The sequence below is a fragment of the Squalius cephalus genome (assembly GCF_949319135.1).
Source record: "Squalius cephalus genome assembly, chromosome: 4".
Classification (NCBI taxonomy): domain Eukaryota; kingdom Metazoa; phylum Chordata; class Actinopteri; order Cypriniformes; family Leuciscidae; genus Squalius; species Squalius cephalus.
Genome location: NC_137125.1, coordinates 36,119,497 through 36,146,239, shown reverse-complemented (window position 1 = coordinate 36,146,239; position 26,743 = coordinate 36,119,497). Strand labels below are relative to the sequence as shown.

The following is a 26,743-nucleotide window of genomic DNA, read 5'->3' as shown; positions in this document are numbered from 1 at the left end:
CACGGCAAAAACTAGAATTTTTAGAACTAATATGACAATTATGATCTCCAACAGCATTAAATATTCCTGTAGAACATCAAATTACATTTTAATCTTAAATAATTTCATCTTAATTGTAAAACTTCCATCCAAAACATACCTGTGATTTCCAGTAGGAGGGCAATTTCTTTGGGTGGGGATGTTGAAGGGTTTTAAAGATTACTTCTAAATTCCTACAGGATTTATGACATAACACTAACAATATTTCATTATAAACCCTTCTACAAAATAATCCCATATTAAACACATTGTGCTCATTATTATTCAGTGCTTATGTGCAATTACACAGTCAGACGGACACTTTAATGTACCCTAGAACAAAGACTTAGAAATCTTTTAATTTATTTGATTGCTTTATACACAAGCTTCTGCAGAACGATGAATATTAATGATACACTGACAAACAACTGGACGTGAGTGTACTCTATATAGATTTGCTGGATCTTTTAACACACTGACTGGCTGTCGTCAACCCAGCTCACAGAAAACCAACTCATGCTGATTGCCTCAGCAAATCCTCTTTAATATCAAAGGCTTATTTTAGGGCTCTTTCTATGAAATCTGCTGAACAAATAATATCCGGCTTTATCCTGCTGTGGTGTTGTGGTGTAACTGGACTGATGACACTTACAATCTGAAAGTGAGACAGTAAAATAATTGTCTTTAGGTATTAACGCGCAACCTGATTAAGATAAAATCTAGGACGAATGCAAATACTGTAGAAAGTTATTAAACCAAATCAGTTGAGAAGATATTAAAGGGATATTCCGAGTATAAGCTGACAGCACTTGTGGCATGATGTTTATTGCCACGATAATTAATTTTAACTTGTTGCTCCTTTTCTTCTTCTTCTTCTTCAAAAATGCCTTACTTTGAGGCACTTGTTGAATGAGACCAGTCTATAAACTGTTTAAGATGTAAACAAAATCCATTGCAACATGCAAATTACTTATTAATATTACTGTGTAAAGTTATATCCAACTTTGTGGCCTTGAAAACATAATACTAAAACCTAAAAACGATTGTAAAAATAATGATGTTCAACAGAGCCCGGCACATGACATACGGAAAAAAAAAAGTATATCGTGGTCACGAATTACCAATTCGTTCCAATGGCTTACTAACATGTCAGCACGTTTTACTAACTCGTTCCCTTGTTCTGAGTAATCGTGTGCACGAAAAAATTTGTTCCCTCGATTTACTACATCGTGGCCACGTTGTACTAATTCATTCCCATGTTTTAGTTAAATCAAAACAAGCAAAAAGCTTAGTTTCAAATTAGTTCAAATATTGGGAACAAATTCTTAATTTGTTGCCATATAGATAAGCTTCCCTTTTTTAAATTGTCCTCTTCACTTCCATTCAAAATAGGCTCATTGAAATTTTATTTCTGTCATGAAACTCTAGATGGTGCAGGCTGATAGGTATCGATCTGCTTGCAATCACATCATTCTCTATAGGGCACAGCTGATTGGTTCCTGCTGTATCAGTGGCCAATGATCTCGCTGCTCAACCTTTAAATACGTGATTAGCATTTGCCTTAGCAGTTTAGCGCACTTTCAGAAACTCTCCACCTTCCTCAGCTCCACCTGTATAGATCTGCTACGGGTAACTCATGTACGCTATATTGTACAGCAGCAGCATGTCTTACTTGCTCACAGCAGTGTGTCATGTATGTATTGGCAATAGCAAGTCCTGTACTTGCTCTGAAGCAGCAGCAATAACAGCAGCGTAGCAGATCTATTCCGCCAAGACCAAACATTGTCACACCCATCACCATGCCAAACACTCAGAGAGTTTTCAAGACAGAATTCACAAAACTTCTTTCCACACAAATTATGTTTACAGGAACAGATTATCAATGAACACAGACGAATACAGTCGCAACAAAAGAGTTCAAAGACTTGTAAAAGCAAGCTTAAATGGTATAGCTGCTTCAATTTAGCTCCTTCAGCAGCACTGGGAATGGAACATGTACTTGCATTGCATTATTATTTGCGCTCTGACTGACACATTTGAGTTTATTTGAGTTAGGCTCTATCTCTGATTTGAGGCTTTATCTCCTTAAAACCATCCACTTAAGAAGGATATGGAATAAATTTGCATATACCAGATGACACAGTGAGTCACCACAGCTGGGATCTGAAAGGGCACAGGTCAGATGAACCTGCGTGCTGTGGAATTAATGTGCAGGCTAAGATTAATGGCAGTCATAAATCACACTCGAAGGTTAAAATGGAAGGATTAAATAAATAAGTCACCAGAATGTTGGTTTCCCGGGAATTGAATTTTGCACAACCTGTTTATATATACATCTATATACATACATTCACTAATGGAAAGTACTATTACATGGAATTGTTGATATTATGATGTCATAATAAAGAATATATATATATATATATATATATATATATATATATATATATATATATACTTTAAATAATGACATGTTTGAAATGAATCCTTAAGTTAATTATTATATTTACAAAACTGTCAAGGTCAACAAAAATCAGATAATTTGACCTTTTTATGACACGCAAGACATAGTTAGTTCAGGTCAATTTGTGCAACTCTTCAAAAACATAATGACACTTATGAATTAATCATTTATGACATTTAAAAGGAAACTTTTTATAGAACCACTTTCCCCCTCCCTTTGAATAAAAATGAAGATGTGTACCCTCACATTATCCTCACTCTCTTATACATCATTGAAACATATTGATGAAAAAATCTTCAAAGTCTTCAAGAAACCTGATGCTTAAAGATTTACTTGCGTTTTGGCATCCAACGTCGACATGAAATCATTTTTAATGAGATGGCCAAACTAGTTCTCAATTTCTACCATCATCTTTGGCATCATCTGCTCTTCCATGACAAGTTAGACCTATTGAAGGCCAAAACAGTTTAAGATCTCAGTGAGAGTCTGGCGTAACTGCTGGGCAGATGTGATTTTCATGCACTACACAGTAAATGACAGATGGCATACTTCAGAAAGATGTGATATTTGTGAATACATATCCAAAAAAACTAATATCCTTATGTTCTTTTACATCTCTTGGCCATATTACCTTTTTATACGGTTGTGCGGTACGGTAATAGAGGCGTTTATAGAGGACTTGGATTAGATGAATACTTAATTTGAATAATGCATATGCTAATTGTTGAAAAAACAATTCGAGGTCTACATATCTGTAGGCCAATATTTTCAGCTCAGCGGCTTAATATATTTCTCAGTTGATGTCACAGACCTCGAAGCACACACACGCTGAGGTTTGAACGCCATCTGTTGTATTTGGCATCTGTGCTCGCTGAAATATCCAGAAACACAGAATGATTAGAATGCTAAGAATGTGCTACTAAGATTTTTTTGCCATTGAATACCATGAAACTGAATCTAAAATCAGTAACCGTTCTAACCGTGGCTATAACGCATTTTATTGAAACTTCTGTTGTCCTAAATAAGCATCACAAATTTATCTTTTATGCATCTGTCTTTTGCTATGCAACGAGAGAAGACACTGTAATTACCTGTTATTAAACTGGTGATGTGAGATTGTTGTTCCAAGCCCACATGACTTTTCTTCCTTCTGCGGAATAGAAAAGATGTTAACCTTGTAAAAAAGATCACATTTTAGCATTTTTAAAGAGTACCTTTTAGCGAAATAATATACTTTAAAAGAATATACTTAAGCGTGAACTGAATGTAATGATTTCAGACACTTACTTGCATATTACCGTAATTTTATTTCAATGAATATGTATTAGCCTATAGTTTTAAATTGATATTAAATGCAATTAGCTGACCTAAAGTGTTTTTTGATCAGTAGGACCTACGTACATCTTCATATGTTATTTCATAATTACTTCTATTGTACTGCTGAATACTGACAAGCATTTACAGTAAACTGAAATACACTTTAATGTCATTTCTGTTGAAACTTGTGTCATGTATTAAAATATTTTTGTAATCACACATATAGTTGCAATTTAGTACATTATATATATATATATATTAACCTTAAAATTAATATCACACTACAGCTAAGATTATAATGTTGAATTTTACACGTGTCAAATAATGTATCAAAATAAGTGTTCTTTAAAGTTTGACAAAATATCATTAAAACAATGATTTAAATGTACTTTAGGTGAAACTTTTAAATATGACATTATTATAAAGTGCACTTTTCAAAAATTAAGAAACTTAGCCATGAAAGTACACTTAAAAATATACTTTTAAGATTTGAAGTACTCTAGAAGTGCACATTAAATACAGTTAAGTGCACTTCTGTTTCACAAGGGTTATCAGAATGATAGACACTTTCTTTGTATGGAAAAACAGAGACTGACAGAGGCTGACAGCCAACATTCAGAATTGTTTTTTTTTTCATCATTCATCATTATACTTATAATATTATACTTATAGTCATTATTTTCGCCATTTTGTTTGGTGTCACTAGTGGTGCTGAAATTACACTCTTCCCTTAAAAGTTTATGCAGGTAAAAAAAAAAAAAAGCAAAAAAAAAAAGCACAGTCATTTCCTCACTGAATATTTAAAGATGTCCTCAAAGTTTGTTCTCGTCTCTTTACGAGTGGCATCAGAGGATACAAGCTCTGAAAGCTGCATTTGAATCAACTCCAGACATGTTCTTGCCTTCGCTTTCTGCCTGGGACACAGGGTCACAACATCGCTTTTGAGTTTGTCTCAAAGAAGGACAAGTTGTTCGTCTAATTTGGTTGTACTGCTCAGAACACATGTCCCTGCAGGGAGGGAGGAAAGGTTTCTATTTGAAATGTGATTGATGTGATGAAAAGATATAAGAGCATGAGAGCCAGGAGATAGAAGTTTGTACTAATTTGACTTAATTCAATCATTGGTGTCATAGCAATGAATGGAATGCAAAATTATTGGGAAGAAAGAATTGAATAAGAACATGGTATGGGTTGGGATCAAACCTTCATCGTCCATATGAACAGTCAATGTTTTTAAACAAATATTGGTAACACTTTACAATAAGGTTTCATTTATTAACATTAGTTAACAGTAGTTAACATGAGCTAACAATGAAAAAAGAACTTCGACAGCATGCAAAACAGTTGCAAGTGGCTTTTAGGACACTGGACAAGTTCAAACTAGACATTTAAGGGATAAAGTTCAGTCACTTATTACAAGGCTTTCAAGGATTTCATTTTCAATTAAACTGATTAATATAACTGGATAGACGGAATGCTATTCAGCGTTGCAATTGACAACGGTTGTTAATGGGGAATAACAAACCTAGTAATCTAGCGTCTGACCAATCAGAATCAAGGATTCCAAGGAGCCGTGTAATAAAATGAGTAACTATTAACTACAAATTTTGCCTCAGTAAACTCCTAATTACTGCTTATTAATAGTCAGTAAGGTAGTTGTTATGTTTAGGTATTGTGTAAGATTAAGGGATGTAGAATATGGTAATTCAGAATAAGGCATTAAAATGTGCTTCATAAGTACTAATAAACAGCCAATATACTAGTAATATACATGCTAATAAGCCACTACTTAGTGAGAATTGGACTCACTAAACTAAACTAAAGTGTTACCATATATTTTCTTTCTTTTTACAAAAATTATAATATAATCCTTTTTGTGGTCAAATATCACCTTGCCGCAATTCTAGACAGTCTATGTGGAAATAGATTTGGGCTATCCCATTTTGTAGATATTCTTTTGTAAATTTGTAAAGTTCAACCTAATTTGTGACTTTACCCTCCATTTCTGTCCCTGCTTCCCATTGTAATTACCATTTTAATGTGTGTGTGTGTGGGTGTATGGAGCCGGCTCTTGAGGGACAGGTTGCTTTCGGGCGTCCCTCTGGCTCTGAGGTGAGAGTTGGCGATGTTGTGGGCCGCACCTGAGGCAGCACTTCAATTAGAACACACAGGTGTTCGCCCAAGTGATCTGACATACACTTATGAGCACACACATTGACATCTACTGCAAACATGAACACAAACACTCACATATTCTGCCTGGCATACACAAACTCCCTGTCTGCTCCTTGGCTCCTATATGTGGCTCCTTGTTTCTCTCCATATTTGTCTGTAGCTGAGGAGCTACAGGTTAGCAGTGTGTAAGGAAATAGAAATGAAAAGAAATATGTAGTTGTGCTATTACGATTCTTTACGTTCTTTTGAGGAAGCACCAGATTATTAATCCTAACTATATTACACCATGTACGATGTACCATGTTTGAGTCACATATGGTCAGAAATAAGACTTGAGGTTCACTGAGTCACATGGTAATTCAGTAACTACTCAGACTGATTCAGTGAGTGAGATAATTTGTGATTCATATTGACTGGTTTGTTTGCGACACATAGCAATAGGAAGATGCAATGTCTTTTTTTATTGTTTCGTGACACCCAGTCTTTCTCTCTCATCATGTGCAATTCATCCTGCAAGTTCACTAAGCGAAAACATGATTTCTTTTGCCGCGGTGATGAACGTAGATTCACTAGTGGTGTAGAAAAGACAGAGTGTTTTAGTACAGTGTTGTGTTCACACCAGCGGAAAAAATGCAGGCGCTCAAGAACCAAACGTGATGAAAATCATTCGGTTTCAGTATTTTTACCTCAAAATGGAGCTCGTTCTGAATAAGAATCAATTCTCGATTCAAAAACCCTATAGCGCTGGTGCTAGAATTTTCTCAGTGTGGATGCTAGGCACGTCTGTGTGGTTATGACAGGGTGACTGGCTCTGGCTTTTTGCATGGCAGAAACCCAAATCATGAATATCACATTTTCTATTGAGTGCTTTTAGATTGCTTCATTTTTCTTTTTCCTTTTTTTCCTGTGTCTGTGCAGTCAGCATCAGCAGCATCAGAAAAAGACTTGCACATCATTAGTCAGGGCCGTACGTGCGCAGAGACGGGAATGTGGGGGGAAGGGTGTGAAAAGGTGACTGTGCAAAGGTGACTTTCAAACATTCGCAGCACTCCCTGCTGCACCCAGTGGACAGAGAGAGAGAGAGATGGCGATTGGGAAAGGTCGCACAGCAGCCGAATTCTAAGAGGCAGTGCGGCCAAATGTTTGTACATTGTGATCACACTTTTTTAATCACAAATAAGAAGGATCATGTTACATTGTGTGCTATTTCCATTTGGGATTCCAATAATCCCACGTTAAACCTACCATGCAATATTAGTAATTTATATAGAATTTTCTATTGGCTGTTATTCTCTGTTGTCAGTGGTCTTACACAACATTAAAGCTAAATAAGAAACAGCAATATCTCTGACAGTAGCGCTACTGACAGCTAAACCACTGACACCAATGTTACTGACAGCCACGTCACTGAGAACAATGCAATTTATAGAAACGCAATTGACAGGAATGCTACTGACAGTAATGCCACTAACAATATCAAAGTAACACCACTGAAAGCAATGACCCTGACAGATGAGAGTTATGGTACTGAAAGCATTGCCACTGACAGATTGACAGTTATGCCATTGCTACCAACACCACTGACAATAAGGGGCTGTTTACACGACACCGTTTTCAACTAAAAACGTAACAATTTTTATGCGACACGACACGACACGACGACGGCGTTTTGGGTGCCTGAAAACGCAAACTTTTGAAAACGTGTTTCAAAGTGCAAGTTTTTGAAAATGGTCTCCGTGTACACAACAAAAACGCTAATCTTTGTAGACGATGACGTCATGCACATGCGCATTACGTGTTCAGTCTATAGTGTTTCATCGCCATCTAATGGCCTGGCACCAGAATACAGCGTTTTTAGTCGTTTTCGCGGATCCGTGTGAATGGGGATCGTTTTGTCAATGCTGTCGTCTGTACGCGGAAAAATCAAAGGAAAAACTTCTCTGTTTTAAGCATATCGTTGTTGTGTTAACGTACCCTTAGAATTAGGGCTGGGAGAAAAAAATCAATTCACCTAGGTATCGCGATTTTCTTTTAAACAATTTTAAAATAGATTTTTTTTATTACAGAATCGATATTAATTCAAATTAAATAGCTTTATTTTTGTCCTTGCTTATAGGCGAGGTTGAGAGAAGTTGGCCACTTTCGCTCCAACAGAGGATGAAATGTGTTGTTATCTATGAGTGTTGAGTGACGTAATATGGACGCGTGGAAGAGATGTGAGACTGAATGCACTGAAAAGCCCTCGCGCTACTCATATGCTGAGAGAGAGATAAGACAGTAGAGCTGCACGATTCATCTTTAAAAGACTGTGATCTCGATTCAAACACCCACGCAATCTTCTTCCATTTCGTATGTCTATTAAACCTTATGACAAAATCATATCGCAACATTCAAATGATCTGTGCTGGCGCTGCCACTGACCCAGAGAGAGTAGTCATGAAACAGCTTCACAGTCTTTTAAACCTCATAGAATCATTATTTCTGTGATACAATAGTTCAAATGATCACAGAAGTACTGGGATAAAAGTTTAAAGTTCAAATATAAACACTGATGTCTATGATAGCGATCAAAATAGAGTACATGTAAATCAGTTTTTGATAGAAACTTGGCGCTTAAAATAACGCATTTATCGATACATTGTTTCGCCACTAGGTGGCGACAAGTGACTGTTAAAAAATGTATTTATTATTGAATCATTTATTAAAGAGAATGTAGTACTGTATGATGCTGATGAATTGTTTTTTGTAAATATGACTCATCTTATAACCATGTACAGTCTGTATAAGTGTATGATTTAACTTTTCCCCATGGTCTAGTGTTAAAAAAAATTGAATCGCAATACTTGTAGAATCACAATCCTTAAAAAAATCGCAATACATATCTTATCCGCATCCAAGTATCGTGATAGTATCGGATCGGGAGATAGGTGTATCGTCCCAGCCCTACTTAGAATACCGACAGTAATACCATCACTGACAAAAACATACTGTCTCTCCCACCTAAAATTCATCTGTGGCTCTCCTACACATTGATAAATCTTGATATAGTATGTTAGAAGATCTAGTATGTTGGATTCCAGGGACGAATTTTTAGCTAATTATTTAACGACATGCAGATGATTATATGTTTCATAGATATTAATATTCCTTTTCAAATAATGCTTCAGTGAAAGAAGATGAAATATATTTGCATTTAGCCAATGTTTTATGGAGATCTAAGAGCTCTCCATAATCACTGCTATGCCGGCATGTTGACAGCGCAATCATTTCTCAGCATGGGCACCAGGAAGTTGGCAGCAGCTTTTCACTTGTGGAATGGCTAATTAGTAAAAAATTATAGTTGTTTTGTCCAAATGATTGATTTGGTATGCCATTTGCTTTATTATCATCTGAAAGGTCAAAGTAAAAAAAAATATAAATAAAAAATAGGTATTTACTGCATAATGCTAGGTTCAGACTACACTATCTTTGTCTGTTACGATAGTCACAGATTATGCGATTTTGACTCCTAAATTCTTGTCATGTCATGGACAAGAAACATGTCAGACTACAGTTACAGTTGACAATCTTCACATGATGTTTTAATAACAAGATTGGGAGGAACACATTCAAATGATCTATCCAATCAGCACGAGTGGAGGCCTATATTTATATACGACCCACCTATGTTCCTCAGTTTTCAGAATCCCTCCTGTACACGTCTGTATGTGCAGTATCTGATTATTTGTAAGTGTGAACTCATGAATTGCCATCTTTCTCGATGTGTGTGATGTCATAGAGAAGGTGGAACTAGCGACTGACTTCCAGAAACAAGAACGTAAACAAACTACTGAAGTAGCATGTTAGCTTAATGCTAATTCCAGTACTAATAGCCTCTGCTATCATTCCCCAGCATTTATCTTTTTTCACTCCGTTGTGGTATTCACTCGAATAAACATCATAAAGGAAGGAGTATTGTTGTCATAGCTCCACTAACCTTTCCTCCATTGCATATTTCCACCTAGCAGCACCAATACCATCATCTTTTCTCGTTTTGCCATGTTTGAAAGCTGTGTACGCTCCTATTGTTTCGAGTCACAGAGGGAAAAAAATATACCTGCTAGTTTTTCTGTCGTGACATTGGTTGTCATCCACTATGACACATTATACGAGATGAAATGAACGATTCTTGCATCTCGATGGGCTGCCAAAATCAGGCTGATATCGTGTAGTCTGAACATGGCGCAAGTTAACCAGACTGACTTGTGAATGGTTTTGTTGTGTTTAAGCAAAATGTTATTTCTTAACATTAACTCCTCTCTTATCTTATGAGAATGGAAATTAGTTTCTTCATTAAAGCAAAACATCTCTGTTGATTTCTGAGAGCATCTGCAGCTATGGACTGCATGTACATGTGGTCAGTGCTGCAGTGCAGTTGTGCAGTGCTAATCGCTCTCAGCGCACTGACCTACGGAACTCTTTTTTTGTTACATCATCAGTTCATGTGGCGATGACTCAGGACTTAAACTGCAATGGTGCATGCGTGAACCTGTCCTTGCTGTAAAAGCACAAATAGTGCAGTTTCTATATTCAAATAGTTTCTATATGCAGGCATTTGAAGAAATTAGCACAGTTCTGAGAATGAAAAATTAATAGTAATATGAAGGTGCCTAGTGAATCTGTTAGTTATATAGTTTGACACACTCATAGGGGAGAGGCTCAACTTATTTTAAATGTAATTTTGGGCTCTTTATTTCAAGCCCTAGTGCTACCTATAGTTCAAAGTTCACATATGATTTAGCTTATTACTTTTGAACTGTGTGGCGTTGAAGCAAAATATTTCTCAATTTTCTTCGGATTCCTTTTGTTTTACTTTCCGGTACATTTTATATTCCTATTTGATACTCCCTTTAAATTCTTACATAATACTAGTGTTGGAAACCATTTTCAAGCAGAAAGCAGTTCATCCGACATGCTTTTTCAGACCTGTCCTACAGCGTTCATCTTGTTGTCTTGTTGTCTGTAGTCTTCTCCAAATTTGTTGCAGGTGTAACCCTGAGATCATGATGGTGAAAAAGTTATGAATTGTGTTTAGATAAAACAAATCATTTACATTTAACTTATCAACTTGACAGTGTCGTTAAACAGAAACTGTTGCTCTATCTTGAAAATTAATTCATTTCTTCAAATGAAACGTTGAAAATAACCTTGGGACCATGTGATCCATATCCATTATTTTATGATTAGATTATCTGAATCAATTCTTTCTACATTTTTCTTAAACATTTTTGGTGGAATTATTCAACTTAGTACGGGTTAATAAAAAAAACCTTAGTCAACATAACGATTTTCATTAGCGTTTATCTTGTTACCACAATGTTCCAACTCCAACCTCTCTTGGCTGAAAGTTGTTGTTGTTGTTGTTGTTGTTTTGCACCAGAAAAGGCTGAATGCTCATAATCAGCCTGAATTCTGTAGTCTCACAGCTGTTAGCAGGAAAAAAATAGAAGCAACAGACAAACGTAATGAGCTGTGTGCATCCCGCATGCTTGACAGAAGGGTGAACCAGTGGCATCAATAGGAAACCCACGCATCCACAACCATAACATCATAATTTGCCTTGTGTCGATATTGCATGTGGGTGTTCTGGTCTTTTGTGAATGTAGTGCTTAGGGCTTAGTGTTATTTCGCCAAGTAGGACATGTGCATGGATCAACATCTTTGTGGGTCCTGGCGCAACATTCCCATCACCCGATCAGCTTAGTTTTAGGGATTCTGTGTTGCTTTTGCATTTTAAAGATGCCAGTAGGTTGTTTTCAAACTTTTCACCACCAGAGTAGTAGTAGATCTCAAGTATGAAAGTGTTAAGGCAGGGAAGGTCTCTGGTAAAACACAACTTGTTTCATTTCTTATTCTAATTTAGAATAAGATCAATACAAAAAGAGGATGATTAATAAGGAAAAGACTTTTATTTTGTTCTCATAATCGTGTCTTTATATTTCACATTTGCCACTTTATTTATTACAATTATGGCTTTTTCCTCATAATTGTAGCTTTATATCTCACAATCACAACTTTATCTTTTCACATTTGAGACTTTTCTCATAACTGTGGATTATATATGACACATTTGCATCATTTTTGTCACATTTGCATCTTTTTTACTCAAGATTGTGGCTTTATATCTCATAATTGTGTCTTTATTTTTTTGCATTTGCTACTCAGAATCGCACCATTATATTGCACTTTATAGATTACAGTGTCAAATATGTTACGGTTATGTTTAGTTCTATGGACTCTTATTTTGATATGCTGTTCTGTTTCCCTTAGTTCCTGTTTACCTGCTCTGTTTAGTTTTGGTTTCCTTGGTTTTTGATCATGTCCCTGTTAGTTTCTTTTTCTTCGTATTATTACTTATTATTGTCATCGGCTGTATGTTATTTAGTTCCTTTTTATCTCCTGCAAGTATACTCCCTGTTCAGTTCAGTACACTGTCAGTTTTTGTCTATGTGTTCCTGTGTTCTCCTAACAATCTCCTGCGTTTATAATTAAAGACTTAAGTATTCCTCGTATTACTTACTACATCAACTCGTTACAATATGTGACTTTATGTGGCTTTATTAATTTTTTTTTCAGAATGAATGTTTTAATGTGGTTTTAATACTTTCTTTGTTTTGTTTCAAAATTGGTCTTACTCTTATACTTAAGATATGCAATTAAAAAGTCTAAAATTTCATCCCCTTAAACCTCTTATTTACCTACTAATTTTAATGGTAGAGTTGGGTTTAGAATTAGGGCCTATGTTTAGTTGATTGGAATGCTGTTTTAAAAGCAACAAAATATGATCTAGAAACATACAGGAAGAGTTTATGTGTTCACCTTAAGAAGATGGTTTCCAAACTGTGCTTAGAAAACCTACGTCACTGCACAGTGTTGTAAAGGCACAAACTTTTGGTTTGCTGCTTAAAACATCTCCTGAATTCTTAAAGTATTAACGTCCCAACTCTTTCCGTTCCTTTCTCAACCCATGCCCTGTTTTGCTTGTGTTGTGGGGAGAATGCAGAACCTTGCGAGACTGCTTTAGCCTTCCTGCTGATGCAAACCTTTCAAGGAGGCTTAGTGCTTTAATACTGAATGAGTGTATGTGTTTGTACGTTTGTGAATTTGAGAGATGGGGCTAAGTCTATTTTTAAAAGCTGATCCCCACAGGACTATCCAGATGCTATTCTTGCCTATTTTTAACGATTAATCCACCTTATGGACAGAGTAACATGATTTATGCATCATATTCTGTTCAACAGGACAAATTCTGCTGAGAATGTGAGCTGCGGCAGATGGTACTTCAAGAATGTTTTCATGCTAGAGTCTGACGTCTATTTTGTTTGGTTGGGCTGTTTTTCATGTGAAATCCAGTGGGTCACAAGTAGTATCCCAGCTAACAAATATGTTCTAAGAACATTTTACTAACGTTCCCATTAAAGTCACCATGGAATAAAAATGGACTATTCTTGTTACAGTGACAAAATTATCTTTATCTGTATCTGTATTTTATCCAGATGCTCACTAAAACTAACTGATAATTATAACTCTATTCTATTTATATAGGCTCCATATAACAAATATGTTTTGTATAATTCATTCTCAATTTTTACATTTTATATGTATATAAAAAAACACATTTTTCCTGGAAATATAATGACAACTGTCACAACAAGCTGTGCTTTTTCTTTGCAGTTTACTGTGTTTACTCTGTTTGAGAAAGAACTTGAGAAGTGAGTGAGATCCCAAAGCTTATTATTGTGTATCTCACTGGCATAGACACTGTAATATCTTTGTTTAAGGTTACTCTTGACAAGTTCCGATTTCTGACAACCATTTTCATTTATAAAGTTCACACTTTAGTAATCTTGGCTTCAGAGATTTCACTTTGAGTTGTGGTGTAATTTTTGGAGAAGTTCATTAAACGTATTGCTTTATCCTTGTGCTTGTTAGTCTAATCTTTTTTTTCTATTATTCGTCAGAATTTGTTCTGAAGTCATTTTCCAAGCCTATAAGGTATTTGGTTTTGAGTACATCCCTAGAACCAAAGCTTACATTGTGTCAGAAGTAATACAAGATTTCATAAGAGTTTCTGTCTTCAAAATCTCATGGTTCAGAATCCTCTGTATTAAATATCAAATATATTCTTATTGGATGTCAGTGTGTCCCTGATCATTGTGGCGAGACAAATTACTTGTCACCCCGTGTCTGGTTAGGACACAATGTAAATGTCATCTTAATAGGTCTCACTTCTTTGGTGATCTGAAGCAACTTATGGCATAGCTTAATAATTGGATTCTTATTATAGTCAATCAAAGTGACGCCAAAAAAAAGAGTGTTTTTCCACAACCTGTGGAGACTGATTTGAAACAAGAGGCCTTCACATACTTGCCCAACATATAAATAGGACAGACTCAAATATAATGATGTTATATTATGTTGTACCAATTTTTGTAGGTCTCTAATGGCTAATGGATAGCGTTGTCAAGGTATTATGGACCTCTTTGTCTTGGACTTTTCTTTGTCTTGGACATGCAAAACAACACTGGTTGTTTACTAGTGTTGGAAACCTAAATCATTGCTGCAAATTGGTTCTTTTTGAAAATTGTGTTTTAACTAGCCTACCAACACAAAATTAGTGTTGTTATGAGATTACAATTATGCTATTACAATGTCATTACAAGACATTTCATATGCTGTTAAGATGCTTTAATAATCAGTTACATTGACAAATAGCTCTCAATATAGAATTGGATAAATCATTTAAGTATTAGTGAATGTTTTTGGGATAATTTTGAGTCCACTTTATACCCTAGTTCATCTGGTTCATTGAAAAGAACCCAAGAAATCAAAAGAATGATTTGTCAGCAAAGAATGAATACATGAAGACATGGCATATGGAGCTGTGGGAAGATTAAGGTTTTGAAGAATTTGTACTAACCAGCTGGAGCTTTATACAGTACATTTATTCTGGGAGCAAATAGATGTTTAACCTTTTGAAGGTGGGGCAGAACGTTTTCGAGATCAGATATTGTGCTCTATGTGTACTATCTTGGTTCAACCTGGAATACTAATGTTTGCCTTTATGGTCATTATGTCTGCCATATTGTGATGAGCTCACAGGGCGATGACCTCATCACAGAGATGTGTATGTCGAAAATTAGCTTTTAGAGTGAAAGCCTTTCTAAAAAGAGATATAGGAGAATATTTTATAGAAGTAATTTGGATGCTTTTAGTGCCTGACATCACCAAACGACTCATAATAAGTTGTATATTAATGCACTTTTATATTTTGTAAAGAAAACGAGTGGTAAATGCTAGTGCAAAACTGGGTGGGTGTTGCCAATGCATTACAATGTGGTTGCTAAGGTGATCTCAGTGGTTGTAGCATGTTGCTATTTGGTTGTTTGGGTGTTACTGTTGTTTTCTTGGGCATTGTTAAGCATTTCCCTAACAAAAAAAGTATTATACTTCATCATTTTATAAACTTAAGTCCAAGTATATTTTCCAAGTATACACATAAGTATACTAAAGTCAATGTATAGCCTCAAAATTAATTAAAAAAATCACATTTATGTTTTGTATTGAATTTCTAGCATTAAATACTATAATGTAATACTTTTTTTTTTTTTTTTTAATTTTTAGACAAGTATTTTTTAGACAGTTTTTTGTAGTTAGTCCCTCAGACCATCAATTTAACGGACACAATATCATCAAAACAAAAATTTAATGGGTACCCTGCTATCAAACTAATAAACCAAATGATTTACCCAAATGAACACTATTTATTCATTTATTTACTATAAATACAAATGGGGGGAAAATAAGATTGCCTGGGGTACTTGAGGGGCATTCAGTTTTTTTGAAACACGAAAATATATTGCATTTCGCTCAAACAAACACAATTCAAACTTTAAATTGATAAAACCTCAACTGTACAAACTTGGATCTAATGTTGTGTTTATGCATTTTAAAATGATGCATTTCTTCCTCTGCTGTCAGAAACATGACTTTCATCTTTTCATAGCCCTTGGGCAGCGAATGAGTAAAGAGTCCTTTGAAATATATATAATTTTATTCTGAATCAGATTACAGCGCTCTTGATCAATTCAAGCATGTCTTTACGTTTTAAACAGAATCATCCTGCCGAACGTTAATGTTTATTTCTTTCAAGCATACCTTGGGTATCCTTTTAAATTTTAACATTTACTTTGGATTGTTAAATAACAGCCAGGTGTGTTTTTCGAGGTCATTGATTTTAATACTTGCTTAAGTTCCATTTACACAGCTTTTAATTCACTGAGCCTATTGACCAAATCCATGCTTTATGTCACCTCTATTCAAAAAGTCATTATCCGTGTCAACAGCAGTAAGTCCGGCTCTAGTAATCTGCTGCCTTTTGAGGCCTATAGTCCATAACCTATTAACAATCCAGTGTCAAGTCACACTTGTTAATAAAAACACAATTAGTTGGATCATTAACAATAGTGATTAATTAGCAGACACACTTTCATCCCCCACGCCACTTGGTAGCCACTGTGCTATATTTATTGTAATAATCATGCTGAATTAACATTGACAGCCTTATGTATCATTATGCTTTTTCTTTGTACCCATAACCTTATAATGTACCAACATGAAAGGGACTGTACGAGAAGGGTCCTCTGTAGAGGAAGGTTACTTCCCAAGCTAAAAACTCATAATTTTAAATGTTGGATTTGAAATGTGGTTGTTATAAACCCAGGTGGCTGGTGCAAGATGTCATGTTTATTTACTTTCCCATTCTTATCAATAGTTGCTCAGTTGGCATAGCAAGTATGTGATTTGAGTCAATCACCTGAGTTGCAAATGTCATGTGACTAATTACGTATAGAAAGATTATGTTCCAACCACTCTGATTGGCTTTTTGTACACCAACAAATACAAAGATTATTCATTTTGTGACACCAACTGTCAAAAATGGTGGAGAAAGCGGGATGGTCTCTGGCTTTTGTTGGATCCAGAGTCAGCAACTTGCACAGAATGAGTGGCAGCATGAAACAAAATCACTAGCATAGCATTTTGCAGTGCCATTTCTGACATAGTTGGTCCAGAGTTCATCCTGCAGCAAGATAATGACCCAAAACATACCTTCAGACTATGGCAGAACTACATCAGAAGACATGAAGGCCTCAAATCATAGAATGGACAGTAGAGTCTTCAGACTTAAACCCCACGGAGCTGGATGAACTGGATAGAAGGGTAAAAGCAAAGCAACTTACAAGAGCAAAACAAAAAGCAAAACAAAAATGCTCTGATTTCAAAGTTTTCCAAATATATCTCCCTTTGGGATAATAAGGTAACACTTAATTTTACAGTGTGCTTGTTACACGTTACATGTAGTTACTATAGTAATAACGTCTCGGTTTCTAATCGGGAGACGTAACGTTGACGTAATTCGGATCCCAATTACGTCGTCACTCAGTACTTATGTAATTACACTGTAAAACAGACACCTTAATATAAAGGGTTACACTTTATTTTAAAGTGTCTTTATTACACTGTAATTATACATTTAAGTACTGAGTAATATTAAGTACGTTTTTAAGTGCTTAGTAAATATTAACTACACTACATGTAATTACTATAGGGTTATGATTAGGGTTTGGTTTGGTTTAGGGTTAGTTGCATGTAATTATGCATAATTTATAGTAATTACTATAGTAACTACAATGTGTAACAATGGCTGTAAAATAAAGTGTTAGCTAAAACGGTACTTAATATCAGAATAGTTTCTGGTGTCTAGTCTAGTAGGTAGATGGTTCCTTTCCCTGAAGACCTCCTGCTGCTATATTCTTGAGTTGACATTAAATCCACTAGTACTTCTCCAACAGGGACACGAATTAATCACTCTGAATCACTCTTCAAGTAATTGCAGAGAAGAGTTAAAGGGTTGAAATAGAGGTTGAAGGAGGAAGAGAGATGATCTGTCTTAGCAAATGGGATTTCTGCCCCCTACATGTCTAAAGTCCGTGAGCTAAAATAACAGCATAACTTTTATTAACTTAGCCATATGACATCCTGAGTAATACTACGTACCCTCTTTGTGCCAAATCCTCTTTTATCTGCTCTGACGGACTAGAGGACCAGCTGCACTAAAGGGGAAAAAAGGAGGCAGAGGCTTTGGTGTGGATGAGGTGGTGTTCATGGACATGTTGTTTATGATGGCACACTCATATCTTGAGATTAAAGCAGTAAGCAGTCTGAGTGGGCACACAATGACACACAATGATGGTGTGAGCAATCAAAATATTGATTTTGAAGACGTTATATGACCGTTTTGAGAATATTGTTGAGGTGTCAAATGAAAGCCAGATGTTGGATGTACTGGGGAAATGAGCTCTGGCGATGACAGCAATGATGGTAAAAAGCATCTACTCAAATTTAACCCATCCAAGTTCCAAAATGTAATGACATATGCTTTATATTACTCTCTTGTAATTGCTATTAAAAATCAAGAGAGTTTTATACAATTGAGGTGGGTAGCGATCCATCCGTGTTAGATATAGATCCGGGTAACTAAAGACCCGCATATGTAATAATGATTGGCGAAACATTCATGCATTGAGGGGTTAAAAGTCCATTTTTGAGATATGACTGTGAAATGGGAGAAGGACATGATGAAGCCAGAATCGAACACAAATCTTCAGCATAAGCACCAGGGCACATATTTAGGCATGATAACGGCCAAGCCAAGCCACCAACCCCTTTTTCTTTCTTTCTTTCTTTCTTACTTTTTTTAAAAGAAGCCTTTCTAGAATGATCTCAGACACCATCATTATGCAATCAATAATCAAAATAATAATTGTAGAGTGAAAACACAGTTCATCAAATACCCATATTCACCCACCGTCGAAACTGTAAACTCTTGTTTTAACTACGGTACTATCGAATGTCATGGCTGCAATATTTGGTTAAATTTTGACATCGCAAAGAAAGAATTTCAAAACTGGCAAAGTATGTTGTTATAGACAGACAGTTCATAGACACGTTTAAATAGTAATGCATATCAGTCAGGTTCCCCCCCCCCCCCCCAAAAAAAAGAAACACATCCAAAAAATCACCATTTTGCTATTGTGTTTTATAGACCCTCTCGACTATTATTTCACTGCATTATTGCATCTGTGTTTGCTCATTAAACTTTATTGTTGCCCATGATGTTTTATTATAAAGATTCTATTGTGTGCAAAATTCAGGAAAATGACTCAAACAGACAGCAGTTAGCTCAGCAGATGGTGTTTAATGTTCTGGTAAACTTGTCACGAAAACTGGGGAATCACAATCTCAGGCCCCTTTCAGTTTCCTGTCTGTATGAACTACCTTTGTGATAATGCAAATTTAATACTATTATCTATATTTCAGGATCAACGTTACAGGAGAATGTCTACATTTTAAAGATGAACTCAGTCATTTTAATGCAGAATAGTTTACACAGATTTACAGATAGAAATAAGTACTTTTGAATTTTTTTTAAAACCATGTATGTTCATTCAAATGAGAAAACATGAGAGGACAGTCAAATTTGACAGTGTGAAGACTGATGCACTACTATCCTTGTGTGGAAAGCTGTTCTAGGTCAGCTTCAAGTCTATTTGTGTCGCAGTACACCACTAAGTATGGTCTGCAATCAGATGATTACATTGTGTTTAATGTTCTACTTTGGAATATGACAATTTTGTATTGAATACTTACAATTATTTTAAAATTAATTAGAGCCTCTGATCATGTGTATCAGCTACATGTAACTTAGAGACAAAGTGACACAAAATATACAATGACATTTTGATTGTTGCAAAGCCCTACCCTAAACCAAACCTATAGTGTCAAAGAGAGCAAACATGAGATCCATGCTATTTTAGCTTGCTTCTACAAGTCTTTTATCACTTTTATCACGCTTACAAATCATGTACTATGATAAAAAAGTATTTTAAGGACAGAACATAGTATTGTGCAAAGAACAAATAAGCAAAAATAAGTCTTTAATAATCAATAATTTGCCTATGTCACCATAATTTGTGTGAAATGGAGTAAAAGTCAAGCCGGAAATTGTAGTTAATTGTATAGGTATGTTTTTGGAGTCTTGCAAAAAATGTAGACAGAGGAACAAGCCTATGTTGATTCAAAAGTTATGTAGACCCACTTTAATTAGCATAACTAGCAGCTAAAGTATGATTTCTAATGCAAATGTGGTAGACTTTCCCCTACGCACCTGACTTAGGTTTACCTGGGACGTCTCTTAATCTCGTCCCCAATGAACACTATATATCACTTGGGAAATAAGGTGCTCCACTAACTTGCTGCGCAGCAAAACAAACAAACTTCAGCAAATGCCATCGACCAGGAGTTCTCATAACAATCACAGAGAATCTCACCAGCAAAGACGAATACAGCAGTTTATATAGGATAGAGATGCATAGCACAGTCAAAACAATTACTCATGATTATTACATCATTTTCCTCTAATATGATTGGCTCAATTTGTGGAAAACAGCATCCACCTACTCTGTTACTGGCAAGGGACATTTAGATATCAAAATCAACAGAATCATGAAAATCATGGGGTTATTTGTATGCTGATTACTTATTATATAATGAAGATATTATATTTGGATTACTGTCTTAAGTTTTTCCCCTATTTCGACACACCAACCTTGATAAACTGTGTTGGCACATTTTGTTCTCAAGTGTTAAATGTTAAGCCTGCAAGGAAAAATAAACGTTAGTTATGGTTAGTTCCATCAGACTAACTTTCAGCACCTCGACAATATATCATACAGTTTCCATCACACAATTTCCTTGTTGGGGATTGAGGTATTGGCAAAAGGTCTGGTAGTTCAGTCCCCCGCTGCTTCTGTATTGACCCACTTTCATTCTACTTTATAATGAACAAGAGCTAGTTTGGGGAAAAGCCTTTAGTGTGACCATTTTCCTATCTCTTTTCTTACAGAAACCAGACCGTTCTACACCAGTTCTGCTGTCCTGCTCCGGAAGCCCCTGAGTCTGAGTCTCAGGCCTGTGTACCCAGGTAGGTTGGTTGGTTGGTGCTTGCCACAGTAAAGACTGTGTTTCTGATGGTGCTAGGCAACACAGCTGCCCTAGTTATACCCGTCCTGAAGTGGTTTTGAGTCTTTTCATGCCTTGTCTCCCAACAGTAAATTCAGCCTCTATCATCACAGTTGACTGTGACCATGGCAAAGCAAACACTGATATGATTTCCCTCTAAATCAGGCCAAAAGAAAAACATGTGTATCTTATGTATAACTGCCATGTTTGTCGGGAGGCATAAGTTCCGCTCAGTTGGCTTAGCTAGAGACTAAAAAAAAACCTCGGCCAGAGTAATTTCCCATTCTGTTGGCATTTCTGTGTTTACACAAGTATCGTGATAAGTATCTTGCTTTGTGATTATTGCTCAAATCAATCATCTGGAGATCCCCATCTCTGGCCTCTTCAGGCACTTAAAGTGTTTTAGGCAACAAAACTAAGAACAGCAAACATAATATGATATTCAGGACAAAAACAAGTACTGTATAGACACAAGTGTTGGTGCTGTCTAGTATGTACCATTATTCATCAATGATTCAACATTGATCATCTACCACAGGTTTAGACCATTGTCAGATTAATCAACATTATTTACTTATAATCTTATCTTGTAATATAGCCCATTTATAAAACATTACAACCCCCCAAATTCCTGTTGTTGTGCAGCATTTCAAATTGGCGGGAAGGCATCAATAGTCATTAAGAAAAGCACTCCACAAACTGTAGATCCTGGGTGTTTGAAAAGGGAAGGGTCAAAGAAGAGATGAGCACAGCAACTAAAGCAAACTGGTATTGATGATGGCCTTTCTCTCCTGTAGCACTGGCCATTGTTAGTTTGGTTGGAACACTGCAGTCACCGACCGAGATGACTCTAAATCACACTGTAAACGCCACAGAGGGCACAAGTTATTGAATTAGACCCAGAAAGATTGCCAGAGTGGAGGACTGAAGAAAAATGCAATTGCACATCCCCCTTAGGTTTGTCTTGACAGTGTGCACTGCAGAGGTAGAAATAACATGGCATTTATCCATTGGAATGTGTTTGTACGAGTTTAAAATCCTCTGCCACTCATGGGCTGAGAAAGAAGATTCAATAATTCCAACTGCACAAATGATTAGCTTAAGGATCTATTTCTACCTTATCTGAAACTTAGAAATTAATTTTGTTGCCAGAACTGAATTGCTTCATATTCAATTATAAAATAATGAACTTATAATAATATGGTTAAGCTTAGGGACAGGTTTGGTGGGATGGTTAGATTTATGGGTGGATTAAGATGTAAGGAAATGATCAACAGTGTAATTATAGATTGAATCATAGAAATGAATTATAGCTGTATAATTACATGGAGGTATTTAAAAAAAAAATATATAAGTACAGTGTAAAAACATGGATGTGGACAACAAGTGCATTGCAAATGATTAATTTAAATGTTTACACATAGTAGTGAAAGACACCTAATATAAAGAGGGACCGAAATTCCTATGTGATAGTATATTGGCTGTTTTGAATAATAATAAAATGTAGCTAGACCCGATTAATGAATGTTAATACTGTATTTAAAAACAAAACAAACAACAAAAAACAGATTGTTCCTGCAATAAGAATGCTGAATGTCCAATAACATAGAATTCAAGGAGCTCTCAGGTACAGAGAAGCAAACCACTTCAGACAGGGCACCGACGGCAGTTTTTGAGTTGCTGGTTGTTTGCTTTGAGAGAAAATTAGTTATTGTTTTCTGTTGTCTGTCACTTTTGACTGTTTGTCAATGAGTCAGTGTTCATGTTTCTCTCCTCATCACACCGCTGCATTGACAAGCACCAAATCATCCATGTCATGTCTTGCTTACTCATAGTTCACCAATTCACCATATGTGTTATAATGTTGTTATTACAATGTAATAACAGCACTAGTGTAAGATATAAAGCAGAACAACTCAGAACTGCTTAAGAATTCTCTCCCAAGGCTCATTCTGATACAGCTTGTTAAACCTCAAGGGTGATTAGATAGATAGATAGATAGATAGATAGATAGATAGATAGATAGATAGATAGATAGATCGATAGATCGATAGATAAATAGATATTTGATCAACTACAGGAAAACTACAGTCAGACATTTTGGTCTTGGATTAGGGATTTTAAAATGCAATTGCAATAACAGCAAATTGACATAAAACATCTTTGATTTCCATTGAAGTCATTTTACACATCATAATATCATGTTTCATCATTCATAGTCAGCTTTGAGGGGAAACCAGCAGTGGTGTTGCTGCATGTTAATGGCGTAGATTAGCGGCTCCTTGTTGTGTTTGTGTGTCTGCTTTTTATACACATCCTTGAAATAGTCATTTGCTACACAATTTTAGTAAATAATCACCAATAAATAGGGCTGAACAATAATGGTTAAACTGATAATCACTGATATGTTGCTAAAAAAAACTATAGGTGTGCTTGCAGGTGGCACATGGACTTCATTTAACCAACTCTGATTGCTCCGTCACACGGGAAATCAATACAATTAGTTTTTGTTTTTTATTGATTACAATTGTATTGATAAGAGTAAATTGAACACTACTTACAATTAATAGGACTTCTGGTAATGCATGGTTTAAGTGAGTGCTTTGTAATTTTTCTTCACATTAGATATTTTATGAGAAGTAATTCAGTTGCAAATGAGACAAACCAGAGATTCAGATTGCTCCACAAATGCAATTTCGTATAGACAGACTGCAAAGAACGATACTTTTTCTTAGCCATTTCTATATTTGAAAACACTGCAACTTTCAACTTCTTTGCATTTTAAAAACTAGTAAAACCTTAAAGCCGCTTTTCCACCATTGTGGCGAACAGTTCTAAGAATGTTAATGAACGGTTAAAGTTATGTTTCCACTTCACTTGAGCCTGGTACGGCACGGCACCATTACAAACCGTTCGCCTTGTGAAAGAACACAGACTGGACGTACTGTATGACACTTTCATTCAAGCAGAATGTCACAATGAACATCACTAAACTCCAACATACATGCTTGTCGTGTTGTCAGATCTTTTATTCTTTTATTGCAGTGCAAAGAGAACGAGTGCGCATGGTTGCCCGATTGAAAAGATTAAGTAAACACTGGGCAGAAAATGTATCCTTTTAAGAGAAAATCTCTGTTTGGGGGATTTATTCTCTTGACATCGGGCTAGCCCAATGAGGAATGAAAGTGCAGGCTTGTTAGCAATGCAAGATAACGGGAATGTATAAAAAAATAGACTGTCTGCAGCTTTTCCCCTTTGGCTTGGGATTGCTGGAAGAGATATTGTTAGTTTAATATCTGCCAGGACCAGGAAGAAAGGAATTGCTGAGAGAAAAATTTCTTCAAGAAAACGCAACATGACAAGCAGCAGCTGCGGCCCTCCTAAAAACACAGCACAGCCATTACGGCATTCGAGGGGACAGGAGTTGTAGTCTTTTATTTAGAGTTACTAGTGGCTTTTGTCTTTTAAGACAACAAATCACACACAGGTTGCTGATAAAATGTATACTCTGAATGCACAGTTATTTTGGATAAAAGTGTCTACCAAATCCATAAATGTAAACGCAAAAACTCACATAATTGAGTTTTGGAAAAAGAATCTTCAGATTTTTTTTTTCTCTAAATTTGGGTGAAAAATTCGGAAACATTTTTAAACATGGTAAAATGTGTATACCATACAACAGTGTTCTCTTATCAGTAGCTAAATGCATCATAAAATAAGCCAAACAATTTAAAGAACGTGTCTTGAGGATCTCAGCTATGATGAAAGCATTCAACTTCTGGGCAATTTACACTAAAAACAACCAATAAACCTCAAAACACCATAATTTCACTAAATATTTTGCAACAAAAAGAAAAAGAAAATTATGCACAGGGACATCTGTACTGAGACTATGTGCTAGAATACACTTTTTGGATAGGACTCAAACTACTTACGAATATTAGGTATTCATGAGATCATGTTTAAAATTTAAAATGTATTGCATTTCAACTTGTAAATTAGGTACACTTTCTTTATTGAACTCCATTACTGTTGAGAAGCATGACAGTATTCATATTCTTGACTTTCTCAATTGAATACCACTTCCTCTCGGCACTTAGGCACGCTTTAATGAGATGTAGTATGCTAATTAGTTTGCACATTCTAGCATAATGATCCAAGTAACTGAACAGATAATCAGTCATTCAACTCTCATTAACGTCACTGAATATTAAGAGCAGGTGACAACAACAATACAATAAGAATATAGTCATTTTTTATTGAATATAGTCATTGATTAAAAAAAATAAAATGCAATATATTACAAAATACATAAGTTGTTTGAGAGTGACAAACTACATCATTCACAATGCAAAAAAAAGTAGGAAGACGATTCTAAAGATCTTGTTTATCGTTCCATGGATTCATCTGATTGGTTGATCTCTATTTAGTAGTGTATATAGTCTTATATTTAAAAAAATCAGACATTTCAACAGATCTTTTCCTATGCAAGTGTACCTCTGTTTTAGTAGTGTTAATGGCAGAAGATACTCATTAGATTCAGTGATTCATATCATCAAATGCTCCAGGTTTTAGCACAGACTAATCCCAAAACATTTGTTCCTGCTGTCTATGACAGTTGGTTCACTTAATGTGCTGGGTTTGCAGAGTGTTGTTAATTAATGACAATTAATTAGTATAACCATGCTGGGTGCTAAAAAATTTACCCGGTTCGACTACTCTGCACAGAATTTTTGCTATTTTGGTTACAAAAGTCATGTGTTTGTAACACAGATCTTTAACCCCTATACTTAGCAAGCCATCACAAAATTTTACCAGGAATAAGTGTTTTGAAATCACAATGAAATGGTTTGACAAGTGCTGTTTTCTTTGAAACAGTTAAGGAGGTACATACTGAATTGAAGAGAGAATCTTTCAAATGTAGTAGTAAATTAGCATATACAATAGATAAGTGGTTCTTAATTGGTGGGTCGTGACTAAGGTCCTGTTTGCACTTGGTATTAAGATGCGTTTTGGACATTTGGATCACAAGTAGACGAGGGAGACACATTCCCGTTTACACCTGGTGTTTTAACCAGTTGTCCACTGTCAACCACTTCTCTCCTGATTTCTTCGAGGGGAGGGTCTATGTATGGGCTTTTTCAGACCTTCGATCTAATGGACGAAAATAAGCTCTCGCAATTTACATATGAACATGACCGGAGACGACAGAAAAACATACAGAGAGCATAGGCTTTCATTTCTGCTCTGACAGCCGCAAGAGTGAGTGTTAGAAATCAGGAATGGTGAGAGAACATTGTGCTTGGGAAGTTTTTCATCTTCAAACCAAACTTGGGTCTTCAGCCGACAAAGTTTAAATCCCGTCTGGCTAGCACACTTCCCATACTGTTTACACATTAGGTCAGTAGGTGGAGAGTAAGCGGCCTTTTGCGATAAATAGATTAAATTTATTCAGTCAAGCATTGGGTGACTGTCTATTTTCTTTTGTTGTTGGATTAACATTAATCGCACAGAATATTACGCTGCCGGTCCGGCCCTTTAAGACCTGCACGTATCCAATACATTGGAACATATACGATTTCTTTTTACAAACGGTTTACGTTCACTAAAGACATAACCGACTGTGTTTACGTGAATACTCGCCAGGAT

The 26,743-nt window shown here is 35.8% G+C and overlaps 1 protein-coding gene across 2 annotated transcripts in view; it reads left to right on the top strand.

Annotated features, from left to right (window-relative positions):
• The window catches only part of iqsec3a (IQ motif and Sec7 domain ArfGEF 3a), a 145,316-nt gene that overhangs the window by 1,273 nt on the left and 117,300 nt on the right, over positions 1 to 26,743 (top strand). For both annotated transcript variants that reach the window (XM_079868555.1, XM_079868554.1), the window contains exon 2: positions 20,979 to 21,056. In XM_079868555.1, the coding sequence (XP_079724681.1) occupies positions 20,979 to 21,056 (78 nt within the window). The remainder of the gene's footprint in view (positions 1 to 20,978; positions 21,057 to 26,743) is intronic.